Consider the following 14,257-nt stretch of genomic DNA (forward strand, 5'->3'; position numbering starts at 1 on the left):
ACATTCCCACCAACAGTGTAGTAGAATCCCCTTTTGGACATATCCCTGCTAGCATCTGTTATTTGTTTTCTTGATAATGGTCACTCTAACTGGGTGAGGTGGAATCTCAATGTAGTTTTGACTTGCATATCTTTTATAGCCAGTGATGTTAAACATTTCTTCATTGGCCAGTCTTATTTCCTCTTCAGAGAAGTATCTTTTTAGTTCTTTAGCCCACTTATTAATGGGGTTGTTGTTTATTTGAGGATTTGTTTTTTGGGGGGTAATTTTTGAGCTCTAGGTATATTTTAGATATGAGGCCACTGTCTGACACATAGCTAGTAAAGATCATCTCCCATTCTGTGGGCTTTCTATTGATCTTGCAAGCTATGTCCTTTGCCATGCAGAAACTCTTCAGTTTGATGCATTCTCATTTATCTAGTCATTCTTTGATTTGTTGTGATTCTGGATTTTTACTTAGGAAGTTTTGGCCTGTGCCAAGGAGCTCTAGTGTTTCCCCTGTACTTTCCTGTAATATTTTCAGAGTATCTGGTCTTACATTGAGGTCTTCGATCCATTTGGAATTGATTCTGGTACAGGGTAATATGTAATGATATACCTTCAGTTTAATGCATGAGTATAGCCAATTCTTCCAGCATCATTTGTTGAAGAGCTGTCTTTCTTCCATCATGTGTTTTTGGCTCCCTTACCAAAGATTAGGTGGCTATATGTCTGTAGGTTAATTTCTGGGACTTCAAAACTATTCCACTGGTCCTCAGGTCTGTTCTTGTGCCAATACCAAGGTGTTTTTATTATTACAGTTTTGTAATAGAGTTTGAGGTTTGGTATTGATATTCCTTCAGCACTGTTCTTCCTGTTAAGGACTGTTTCGGGATCTATATGGATTTTTTTATTGCTTCTATATAATTGAAGAATGATGTTAGAATATTGATGGATATTGCATTGAATTTGCACATAGCTTTTTGGCAGTATTGCCAGTTTCACAATGTTAATCCTCTCAGTCTAGGAGCATTGGGAGGTTTTCCTTAAGTCTGCTTTAATTTCCTTTCTCAGGTTTTTAAAGTTTTTTTTTATCATAGAGGTCCTTCTCATCTTTGGTTAAGTTAATTCCTAGGTATTTTATTTTTGAGGCTATTACAAAAGAAGTTGCGTTCTTGACAAGATTATTTCTTTGTTGCTTTGTATGTCCCTCCCCCACAGTGTAACCCCCGCTTTCATTATATTTGATGTCAGTATAACATGTGGAGGAGATGGGGACAAACAAGTCGTTTAAGGATTCAGGTGGACCTGTTGCAACAATGAGAAGTACAAAATGTCATGTCAAAACCAGCTTTACAATGTCGGTGGGGGGGGGGAGGGGGGTATAATTGGGTGGGGGGAGGGGGGTAAAATTGGGTGGGGGGAGGGGGGAGGCGGGGAAGGGAAGTGAAGGGTAAACAAAGGAGGAGGCTGCAATGCTTGGTAAGAAAAGTATGCATTATCCTGCCCATGTAATTGTAGCCCCTCTGTACAGTATGTTCCCAAATAAAATAAAATACAATAAAAAAAAAAAAAACTGTCAACAGCGCTCTTCTTGAAGACATGCCCAGCTTCAAACCTACTATTGAACAACGTATGAACAAAATAAATGCAAGCAAAAAAAAAAAAAGAAGTTGCGTTCCTGATTTCAGTTTTGCTCTTCTCATTGTTGGCATACAGAAAAGCTATTGATGTTTGTGGGTTAGTTTTATACTTTGCTGCTTTGCCAAAGTTTTGGATCAGCTCAAGTAGCTTGGGAGAGTAGTCTGTGGAGTTCTTTAATTACAGATCATGTCACCTGCAAAGAGTTTTACTTCTTCTTTCCCTATTCAGATCCCCTTTATGTTTGTCTCTTGAATTATTACTCTAGCTAAAAATTCCAATACCATATTCAAGAGGAGTGGAGAGAGCGGGCATCCTTTTCTCATTTCTGATTTCAGAGGAACTTGTTTTAACTTTTCGCCATTAAGTATAATGCTGGCTGTAGGTGTCATATGCAGCCTTTATTATATTGATGGATGTTCCATGTATTCCTAGCTTTGGGAAGCTCATTTAATACTTAAAAAAGATTTAAATCAGATATTGTAGTGCATCCTTGCCATCTCAACCCCTAGGAGGCTCAGGCAAAAAGATCTTGGGTGTGAAACCATCCTGGGCTACCTAGTAAGTTCACTGCCAGCCTGGGCTACATAGTGTGACCCTATATGAAGGGGGGAAAAGAGGAGAGACAGACCTTATGTATCTTAGTGATGTCTGCAAAGGGAATACTATTTCAACAACACTTTAAAGAGCATAGTAATATAAATTGCTTCAAATCTGTGTGGTAGGAGGTAGGATACAAGTCAGTAAATTCCTGACAGTAAAACATGTGAAAGATAAACTGTTTAACATGCCCTTTCTTTTTTTTTTAATTAGAAAAAAGCCATGTTGGCATTCCACACTTCAACACCAGCTGCCTGCAAACATCTTTGGAAGTGTGGGGTAGAGAATCAGGCCTTTTATAAGTAAGTAGCTTTTATTCACTTAATCATAGGTTTAAAAAGTACTGATGGAGCACTTGATATTTTACAAATGGCCGCATATCCATTTCTATTAAGACAGCTCTTTTTTTTTTAGTATGTGGAAGTGAACTATAAATTTAGTTATTGTTGGCCCAAATCCTGAACTCTGTGTTAGGTGTTTCTGTTATACATGTGACAGAATGTCTGTACACCCCCTTCCTCAAAACAGATCTTAAGATAGAACTTAGTGTAAGTGGTCCATTAGGAATTGAAAGGTTAAAGTTTGAGGCAGTGACCACTTGTTGCTTGTTTCTGTCTAGCAAAGCAACACGTGGTGGTAATCCAAACACCTGCTTGATTGTGTGCCTTTATAAGACCTGCAAATCATTAGCTCGGGGCTCTCCTCCTAGGCTCCGCTGTGTCGGAGTGTAGGACAAGGCCTGAGCTGCAGCCCGTTTAAATAAAACAGCTGTATAGTCTGACTCTCGGTGGTCTTCTTGCGGGGGGTCCTGCAACCTTGGCATAACAGAGATGTAGTTAACAGATCTATGAGTTGGGGATTATTGGACTGAGGCAGTAAATTAAGCAGTATGGCGTCTTACCTTCCTCCCTCTCTCCATCCCTCCCTGCCTCTCCTTCTCTTATTCCCTTATTCCCTTATTTCCTTAATCCTTTCCTTCCTTTTACTTTCTTGCTTGCTTGCTTTTCCTTCTTTCTTTCTCCTTTAATTCTTCCTTTCCTTCTTTTTTCCAATTCTCCCTTTCTCTCTCCGCACCTCCCTCTCCTTGCTCTCTCTGCTCCCTCTTTGACCTCTCTCCTCTCTCTGTCCCTCTCTTTCCCATCCTCTTCCTTTCCTCTCTTCTCTCTTCCCATTCTATCCCTGGAACTCAAAATCCTCCTGACTCAGCCTCCTAAGTGATGGGAGTAATAGGTGTATGCCACATTCTAGGCTCCTCTGGGAGACTAAAATATGTCCCAAAGTTCTCTGACAGTGGGTGAAAAGGTAGCTATTTATCTACCAATCCCACATTCATTTTGGTTGAGGGCAGAGTTAGTACTCTCTGGCACTTCTGGCTTTCTCTGAGAGTGTATGTTGGACTGAATATGCCCTCGCAAGAGACCTTCAGCAGAGTCACGTGTCAGAACAGGAATCAATGTTTTACTGGTAGAATTTTGGTGGACTGCGATCATGGAAAGTTGGGTCTAGATGGGACTTCAGAAGCCATCAGTAAGACTCACAGAAAGAAGGTCCACCTTCTCCTTGCTGAGACTTCTTTGCTGACTTAGTCACTAGCACCTCCCACTCCTGCAGTTTACCTGAGTGGAATTTGCTCAGTTTTTCCCATTGATCACTAAACTCACTGTCTCTGAACCTTCAAGGCATCTTTGTCTCCTACTTGTAGACTAGTAGAAAAAACCAAAACAATACAAAACAAAAACTCCAAACTTGGCCTCTAAGGAATCAACATTTTAGGCTAAGTATGGGGGTGTATATGTGCAATCCTAGCTGCTCAGGAAGGAGGACCATGGTTTAAGATTAGCTCAAGCAAAAAGTTAGCAAGAGCTCATCTCAACCAACAAGCCAGGCATGGTGATTCGTAATCTTAGCTACATGGGAAGTATAGGCCAAGTCTGAAGCCAGCCCTCAGCTAAAAATTTGGGAGCCTATCTGAAAACTAACTAAAGCAAAAAAAGGGCTGCTCATGTGCCTGAAGTAGTAAACCTCTGCCTAGCAAGCATGGGGCTCTGGATTTGAATGCTAGTAATCACCAAATATCAACATACTGGTAGCTCAAGCCTTTAATCCTAGCTACTCAGGAGGCTGAGATCTGAGGATCACAATTTGAAGCCAGCCTGGGCAGGAAAGTCTGTGAGACTCTTATCTCCAATTAACCACCAGAAAACCAGAAGTGGCACTATGGCTCAAAGTGGCAGAGTGCTAACCTTGAGCAAAAAGAGCTCAGGGACAGTGCCCAGACCCTGATTTCAAGCCCCACAACCAATAAACAAAGAAACAAATATACTGATAACATACTGGTCAAAGAGGGAAATGCAGAGAAATTGACACTTGGTTTTTACTACTATTACTGCTTTTTTTTTTTTTTTTTTTTTGGTCAGTCATGGGGCTTGACCTCTGGGCTTGGGCGCTGTCCCTGCGCTCTTCAGCTCAAGGTGAGCACTCTACCGCTTGAGCCACAGTGCCACTTCTGGTTTTCTAGTGTTTTTATTGGAGATAAGAGTCTCATGGACTTTCCTGCCTGGGCTGGCTTTGAACCATGATCCTCAGATCTCAGCCTCCTGAGTAGCTAGGATTACAGGCATGAGCCACCGGCGCCTGGCTAATTACTGCTATTATTATTGGTGATTGCACCTGCTAGCAACTGTTCTACCTACAAGCTATATTCTTAGCTCTTAGTTTCGTGGGACAGTCTAATTTGAATACCCACAAAATTCACCCTTTTAAACAGAGTTCACTGGGAGGCGGGTGAGACCCTAAGTTCAAATCCCAGTGCCACAAAAAATATAAAGTAACTTTTCAGTGATTTAATCCACAATGTTATTTAATCATTATCTAATTCTAGAATGAATTTATTAGCAGTCATTCCTGTTCATTGGCAACCACTATCTACTTTCTGTTTTTATAGATTTTATCTATGCTGGCCTTTTTTAAAATATAAATGAGATTTGAAATGATGTGGCATTTGTACCTGGCTTCTTCACTTAGTATACTATTTTCAAGCTTTGTCTATGTTGTAGCTGATGCAGCTTGTGTTTAAATAATATTCCATTATTTGGATCTACCACATTTTGTTTAATCACTCACTAGTAGATGAACATTTGGGCTGTTCTTTCCTTTCAGCTATTATAAAGGATTCTTCAGGGAAGATCCTTTTGAGGTAATTTTCTTGGGTTTAAGCCTAGACATGGCATTAACTGTGGTTAATCCTAATTTAGCTGTTTAAGGAACTGTTTTTTGTGCATAAGCTTTTGGAACTCCTGTTTTCCTCTTTTGATGAAACCATCCAGTTCCTGTCAGAAGATAGTTTATATGCATTCATTTGGTTATTTTTAGTACTATTTCTCATACCTGCGACAGTTAATAAGTCAATAAATAAATCAAAACCAAGAGTATTCTGGCACTTTATTTTCTGATGGTACTAGGATTTGAAAGCAGGACCTGCTAGGCAGGTGCTCTACCACCTGAGCCATAACTCCAGCCCCTTTTGCTTTTGTTATGTTTTCAAATAGGATCTCATATTTTTTTTCCCCAGACTAACATGGACCAAGATCCTCCTATTTATGCTTTCTGCATAGCAGAGTTGACAGTCACATAACATCAAACCCAGTTTTTATTGGTTGAGATAGGATTCCATGAGCTTTTGGTCCAGGCTAGTCTTGAACCATGTTCTCCTGGATATCCACCTTTTGAGAAGCTGACATGATAGGTCTAAACTACTACCCCTAGCATATGGCCCTTTTTCACTGAAGATTTTCACACACATATAGTATACATATATATATATATATATATATATATATATATATATATATATATATACTAGATCTAATCTCTCTAAGGCTTAGAACTGAGTTCTGCTTTTTCTACTTCCTGAAGATCCCAGGCATTGAAAACATATTCACTGGATCAGATTGATAAGGCAGGGCTCCTATTTTCAGGAGATCTTAATTTCATGGTAGACCCCAAAAATATTAGGAGGGGAAAGGACCTTTCAGGTGGAGGATAGTCTGAGTAAGAGACTAAAGCAGGACAGTAGAAGATACATTTTACATAGGAGAATGATGGCTACACTAGGCTGGGTAGAAGAAAGATAACATGGAAGAGAGGACATGAAAGGCTGGGAGATCTTGGAACAAATATGGGAAGGAGAGTGATGTAGTGTGAATGGAACTGTAGATAGCTGTGATTGGCCTTAGGAACAGGCAACAAAGGCTTCTATGAGACTAACTGGGGAGAATTTTCACACAGCCTCAAAACTCTTTTAGTGAAACCATAGGTGCCTATTAGAGAATAACTTGGGGATATTAATTTATTATCTTTTATGTATTCTTTTATTCTATATGAGGAAGTCACATGGAGTAAAATAAAGGCAAAAGCAGAAGCGAAGAAAGTGAAGAAAGGAAAAGCAATCCAGATCTGATTTGCAAGTTTGGGTTAAGTGGCTCAGTTACAAGTTAGCAAGGAACCTAGTCTGTTAATTCTATCATTAATGTGGTGTGGCTGATTCTGCACTTGAAGAAAACTCTTACAAGCATCTGTAACTGCTTCACAAGAGAGTATAGCTGTAGTGGTTGGAAGTGTGTCTCGGTTGGTAGAGTGCTAGCCAATGATTAGAAGCAGCAGGTACTGAGTTCAAGTCCTGGTCTCACACCAGAGGGGGGGGGTTAGAGCTGTCAGCACACGTGACTAAGATCTTGTGTTATCAAGTCTTGAATAGGTCTTGATCCAGATTCTTCATATCTTGAACAAAGAATCGAGTGAAACACATAGGAGTAATGGGAAAAGCACAGGTTTACTGAAGTGAAAATAGAGAGAAAGTAAGTAGGAATAATCTTCACAGTGTAACATTAGGCTTGGGAAAGACAGCTCCAAGGCCCCTGAGGAATGGGGTTGGAGATAATTTAGGGCCAATATGAGTTGCTGGGAAGATAAAAATGTCCCTCCTACAGGAGAGACCCTTCCTGACGGACAGATTTGAATGGCAGGTGGTAGTTAAAGAGCAATCTTCCAACCACATATGCATTCCCACACACTTCCATTCCCATACATTCATTTATAATGGTATTAATGATATGCAGTGAATAAACATGAAGAAATAATTTAGGATTAAAAAATAGTTGTATAAGGACATAGCCCTTACCTTCTGGGCATGAGCCTTTGTGAGATGTTCTGCTTCACTGGACAAACATCCAGGTTAACAGGATATAGTGCCAGTTTGGTTGTCTGTAGTATGGAGCAGAACCTAATGGTGGTATTCTGGGGTGATCCTGGGGTATTCTTTAGGACAATTGGTCTTACAAATGTCCTTGGCAGTGATGGCCCCTGTTTTATCTTCCTCCTTCACCTCAAAAGGTCTCCTTTAACCAGGTGTTGATGGCTCACACCTGTAATCCTAACTACTTAGGAGGCTGACATCTGAGGATCTTGATTCAAAGCCAGCCTTGTCAGGAAAGTCTGTGAGATTCATAAGAATCTTATTAACCACCAAAAAGCAGGAAGTGGAGCTGTGGCTTAAGTGGTAGAGTGCTAGCCTTGAGCATAAAAGCTCAGAGACAAAGCTCAGCCCTGAATTCAAGCCCCAGGACTGGCACAAAACAACAACAACAACAACAAAACTCTCTTTTAGGTCCACTGTGCTGTTCTGCCTTTCATTTGAACTCACAGTCTCTACTCACCTGAGATTGGCCAGAACCTTTTGCTCCTCCATTATCCCCGCACCATCACTGACCCTTCAGAAGAAGGAAGGATATTGCTTATTGTGACCTTGGGCAATGCATACCTTCTCTGCCTTCAGTTTCCCCATCTGTAGTATCCCTGAAATTCAGCCGTGCCTCTGTGCATCCCTGTGGCCTAGGGTAATGATCATGGGCTTTGGTTTTACTTCTGGCCACTCACTAGCAGTGTGGCCTAGGAAAATCCCCCTTCAGTTCTTTGGGCCTCATCTTTATTTTCCATCTGTCAAATGCAATGGTGCTAACCAGCCTTGCAGTATCCAGTTCTGCAAAGCACAATAACTAGGGGTAAGTGACAGCAGTTGCTGGAACTCTCATTTACTCCACTCTGAAAATGATGATTGGGTTCTGATTCGTCTATAGATGCATGTCCCAATCCCTCTGACTCTTACTGAGATCCATAAGCTCACCTCAGGGTAGGAGCCAGAGTCTGCATTCTCTGCTTGCTCCATTCTTTCCCAGGAGGAAGAGGCTCTAGTCCCCTTCCAGCTCTTCCTGGCACAGTGGGCTCTAGTTTCAGCTGGCAGAGCAAGGCCTCCTGCACCTGCTTCCTGGGCTGGGGGTGGTTTACTGCTTCCATTTTCACTGCATCTGCCCCTGGAGCATGAAGCTGATGGATGGTGTCTGACTACAAATTCCCTAGGGTGATTTGAAGACATGAATGTGCTGTTGGTGTCAGCTGGCTCCAGGCCATGGATCTGGTTGGAAAGACCTTGTTCTGAGATCCTCTGTCTGGGAACAAAGCCCAAGGGCAGCAGCCCTGACTTTCCTGCCTACTCCAGACCTTAGGGGATTCCAACACAAACTTAGACAGCATTTCAGAGCTTTCTTTATGTCATATGTGCTGTAGATGCCACCAGCTCTGAGGTGTTGCTTCTGTTGCTGGTTCACTGAAGTCACAGGCATTTTCATTCAAAGCCTTCATCTCACATCTGTTTGGGCCTGTGTATGTACTGTGCCTACTGAGTGTGGAGTTGTGTGCAGGGGAGAAAGGCAGTTCCAGAAACATTTCTCATTTGCAATTTGCAATGCTTGCAGAAAAACAATGCAAGAAATAAAAATAAAAAGACCCCAGTATGGTTCCCTATGCTGAGGCGTCCCCACTTCAATGAGTGCATAAATTGCCTTATCAGATTCTCTTATTATAATTGGTGCCATGTTTCAATAGTTCTAGGGTGTTGTGAGATTACACATATCTATCTATCTATCTATCTATCTATCTATCTATCTATCTATCTATCTATCTATCTATCTATCTATCTATGTATGTTGGTGCTAGGGTTTGAACTCAGTGCCTAACACTTGCTCAGCTTGCTTGCTTAGCTAACACTCTACTGTTTGAACCACACTTCTAGCCTGCTTTTAGCTGGTTATTTTGGAGATGAAGCTTTCCAGACATTTCTGCTCAGACTGGCTTAGAATCAGGACTCTCCAGATCTCAGTCTCCTGAGTTGCTAGGAGGCATGGGCCACCAACTGGCACCTGGTAAAAATACATATTTGTAATAAGTTTTCATATGTTGCTATAGGCACGTCCATAGACTACTCATTGAATAATGAGATTCACAATCTTGACTATACATTACAATCTCGGGGGTGGGGGAGCTTTCACAAAAATTACCAATGCCATGGGCCCTTGGATCCTGCCCCAGACCCAATTAAAGCAGAATCTGAATTCTTACCAAGATTTGTATATGAATGCTCATCATAGCATTATTCTGAATAGTGAAAAGTAGAAACACCCCCAAACATGCAAACTGAAGGTGCAACCACTCCCAAACCAGGAAAGATCAGAGCTTCGCTGTGTTTGGGGAAGCCATTGGCAGAGCTGGAGGCAGGTCAAAACGCGTCCTGGGGTTGGGGTCAGAGCAGTAAAGAAAAGAGGAACAAATGTGACATCTTGGTGATGGAATGTTGCTCAGCCATAAGGAGGATTTAAGTACTGTTCTATGCTACAACATGGTTGAGTTTTGAAAACTCTGCACTAAGTAAAACAACCCCTTTTCAGAACATCATAGAGTGCATGATTCCATTGAGAAAAAATGTCTAGAACAGGAAAATCCAATGTGAGACATCACTGTCACCCGGAGGTTGTTCCAAAGGTTCCTGGACCAATACTCTGAAATTTGTCAGAAATACCCACTCTGGGTCTGTGCTTGAACTGTACTCCAGACTTATAGGATTCAAAACCTGGGTACTCAAGAGTTTTTGGGTGACTCTGGTCTCATTGTAGTTTCAGAGCTTGTCTAGCATAAGCTTCTATCACATGACCATGTGTCAGTGCCTTAAGTTCCTTATGGAAAAATGGATGTTTTCCTTCTGGGAGGGTTGTGGAAATAGGATGAATTGACAAATTGGGTAGTGTACAGCCTATAGTAACTTTTATATACTAACAAATGCTGTTATTCCAGAACCCCCAAAACATGCTTTCGATGGGACAGTCTATTGTTAATTCTAGAGGTGGCCTCTTGAAGAAATATGCAACACCCCATCCTCCCATCAGCACCCAACCTGAGCACCACCCCCAGGCTCTGAAGTAGCAGGTACCAGAGGAAAAACTGAGGCTAGGATAAAGGGATGTAAGCTCAGCAAGGATTTATCTGGGTTTCCCTGTAGGAGAGATGTTTGGGCACAGACATGCTTCTGGGTGGAGATTTTGTATGGGGACTTGGATGGAACTGGGAGAGGCAGGCAGGTTAGAAGGCAGAGGATGGAGGAGAGAGTTGCTATTCTAACTAGGCTATGGGTGCATTGTGTTAGGTGGGAAGAGGTCCTTCTCTGAGCTTGCTGTACATGAGAGAGGTGGGCACACAGGGCAAGTGGGCGTACACCTGCTATAGTGAGAGCTCTTTATCTGCTTCACTGTTCCCCAGAGTCTGGCTGATTTGGGGACTTGGCTTTGGTTGCTCCATAGTGAAAAGGCCAGGGGAAGATTCAGAATGGGTTGTAATTTGGAAGGAGAGAATGAAGGAAGGTGGGGAGGGGAGGGTGGGAAACTACTCTGCAGTGAGCAAGCACTCCACTAGTACTTTCAAGTCATTTAATCTCATGTGCTCTTCCTCTGAGCACTGTGAAGTAGGTGGCATAAAACCTCTGAAAATAAACAACAAAGGCCACTGAGCTAGAGGCCAGCAGGAAGTTTTGATGCTGATCTTTCAGGCCAGTGCCATCTCTTAGGTTGCTCTGGGAGAATTTGGTGGTGCAAAGGCTCTCAAATGCAAGCAGACTGAGTCAGAATTGTTTTGGAATGGTTGGCTGAAATACAGATCTTCTCCACACCTTCTGAGTTGCAGTCTTGAGAGATCAAGCCCGAGACCTTATGTTTTAAAATCATCTTAATTATCTCTGAGTGTGTGTGTGTGCACACGTGTGGGCACATAGGCGCACACATACATGCCAGTCCTAAGGCTTGAACTCAAGGGCCTGGTCACTGTCTCTGAGTTTTGTTTTGTTCCATGGTGACACTCTACCACTTGAGCCACAGCTCCACTTCTACATTTGGTGGTTAATTGGAGGTAAGTGTCTCACAGACTTTCTTGCCTAGGCTGGCTTTGAACTGTAATCCTCAGATCTGAGCCTCCTGAGTAATTAGTGTTAGAGGTGGTAGATACTGGTGCCCAGCTTAATTATCATTTTTATTGAGACATAATATTGTACATCTTTATCTGGCCTGTACAATAATTTGATAGACGTTTATACTGTGTATTGGTCAAGTTCAGGATAATAAGAACTTTCATATGGTCAAATATTAGTCATTCCTATGTATTGAGGAATGTCATGATTTTACACTCAATATTTATTGCTAAGCTATACTAATTCCTCCTATTTAACTGAGTCTGTGTGATTCTTATTAATTTAATTTCTTTTTAAGTATTTATTTCTTTGTTCAGTTAATATTTTGGTGCCTGTACTGTGGTTTGTACTGTGGTTTGAACTCAGGATCTCATGCTCTCTTACTGGCTCCACAATTCCTTCCACTTTTCTTTGTGTCCAAAATCCTGTTCTGTTTATGTCATTTGAACTATCAGATTAAATGCTGTTAAAATTCCACAGAAGATCTCAACTGAAATGTTTTGAATGTTACCTGGACATTGAGGAGGGCAAGGATTTGACAGAAATGCTCTGAGTGACACAAATAACTATACAGGGTCAGAAGTGTCACACCCTTTCTCTCCTTTCACCCTGCTTAGACAGCTGCTGACTTTCTCTTTGGGTCTTTGGACCTGCCTGAAGTCATTTGAAGGGTTTCCTACTTAGGCAGTGCAGCTCTGAAGCCTCCATCAAGAGTCCAGGACGGCTCTCCCAGGCCTCCTTACAGGACAGGAACTAAGGCTGAACCATTACTAAAAGAGCTGCCACCTCTCCCCACAGTCCCATGACCCTGTAGGTGCCCCTCTGTAAAATGGGTGCAAGTGTTGAGTTTGAATTTCCAAAAGCCAATTGGAGCTCCTAATCATTTTCTTTATAGCAGACCGTGGATCCTTACAAAGAGAACAAAAATCTAAATGAACTATAAAAAGTAGACATTTATTGAGAGACTTCTCCTCTTTTTACCTCTGAGGACAGAGAATAATGCCCTTACCAAGGAGAGATGAGGACAGGGGACCCAGACTGTCCCAGGGAGCTCCAACTCAAAGTGTCAGACCCACATCTCTGTATGGTTGGGAGTAGAAATGGGAGAGTGCACACAATCCCACAGCAAGGCTGGCGATGGTGCGTCATCACCAAAGGAAGAAGACTAAGCATGGTTTCCTGGACATTTTTGTCCTCTTGGTTGAGTATGGCCTGGAAGGAAGCTCTGGCCAGCAGCCAGGGCTTCTGGTCCTCAGTGTCACCAAGATGTAGATCTCATCTGTCCCTTTCTGTCGTGAGAGGTGCCACTACATCTTCTCTGGGCTCTGTCTTGGCACAAATCCTCCTCTTCGGGCCCATTCCTTCCTTCCCTGCCCTCTCTCTGTCTCTGATGAATATTTGTGACCAATGTCTTATGCATCATTTCCCACTGTTTACAAGGTACACAAGGCATGAGGGATAGGGACTCTTTACAAAAGTTCAAGTCTGTAATACTAGATACCTTAGAAAACAGAGATTTGAGGATCATGGCTTGAGACCAGCCCAGGCAAAAAGAAACTTATGAGACGCCATCTCAACCAACGGCTAAGCATGGTTAAGCACCTGTTATGTCAGCTACAGGGGAAACACAATGGTTAGTATGTGCCTCTCAACCCCAGCAACTCAGGGGAACACAAGTAGGAGGATTGCAGCCTAGGCCACTCTGAGGCATAAAGTGAGACCATATCTAAAAAATAACCAGTGCAAAAAGGAGTTAGCGGTATGGCTCAAGTAGTAGAGAGGCTGTCTTACAAGTGCAAGGCCCTCAGTACTGCCCACCCCCAACAAAAGATCATAACAACTTAGGAAAGTAGACATTAGGTCTTCATTCAGACTGAGGGCTTCTGTGGCTGCTGGCCTTTCTGTCAGTTACATCAACTTCACCCCTAAGTTAACACTTTCTCACCCTCAAATCTCAGAGCAAATGTCTTTTCTACCAAGCGTCTTCCCAGGCCCTCAGAATAGACCAGTCCTCCTTCCCTTGCTCTCAGTGCATCTTTTCCTTCTAGCAAACCCCAAGGCCATCATTTATATGTGTTCATTTGTTCAGTAGATTTACACCAATTTCTCTTCCTGACTTTGCATCCCATGAATTTAGATATGTCTTTCCTGGGATCCGCTTGGTAGACAGTGAAGAACTCACTTCTGAACCAAAAGACCAGAGCTTCAAGGGACTCAGAACGGGGGATCCCATCCTGCCCTGAAATTTCTTGCAAGAGCTTGCTTAGTCTCTGCTCTCTACGTGACTTTGCTCAGAATCTTATACAGCCATACTGGTTTTGTATTTTGTCTTTTGTTTTGTTTTTAGTCAGGCATGGGGCTTTAACTCTGGCCATAGGCACTGTCCCTCAGCTCTTCAGTTCAAGGCTAGTGCTCTACCACTTGAGCCACAGCTCCACTTTTGGTTTTCTTGTGGTTAATTGGAGATAAGAGTCTCATGGATTTTCCTGCCCAGACTGACTTTGAACCACAATCCTCAGAGCTCAGCCTCCTGAGTAGTTAGGATTATAGTATGAGCCACCAACACCCGGCTGTTTTGTATTTTTTTTTTTTTGGTCCAGTCGTGGGGCCTGAACTTTGGGCCTGGGTGCTGTCCCTCAGCTCTTTAGCTCAAGGCTAGCGCTCTACCACTTGAGCCACAGTGCCACTTCTGGC

General features: G+C 42.4%; 1 protein-coding gene across 6 annotated transcripts in view; it reads left to right on the forward strand.

Moving 5' to 3' along the window:
* The window catches only part of Frmd3 (FERM domain containing 3), a 280,263-nt gene that overhangs the window by 223,245 nt on the left and 42,761 nt on the right, over positions 1 to 14,257 (forward strand). For all 6 annotated transcript variants that reach the window (XM_070035521.1, XM_070035522.1, XM_070035523.1 and 3 more), the window contains one exon: positions 2,434 to 2,522. In XM_070035521.1, the coding sequence (XP_069891622.1) occupies positions 2,434 to 2,522 (89 nt within the window). The remainder of the gene's footprint in view (positions 1 to 2,433; positions 2,523 to 14,257) is intronic.

The sequence above is a fragment of the Dipodomys merriami genome, unplaced genomic scaffold (assembly GCF_024711535.1).
Source record: "Dipodomys merriami isolate MVZ:Mamm:240054 unplaced genomic scaffold, mDipMer1.0.p SCAF_26, whole genome shotgun sequence".
Lineage (NCBI taxonomy): Eukaryota > Metazoa > Chordata > Mammalia > Rodentia > Heteromyidae > Dipodomys > Dipodomys merriami.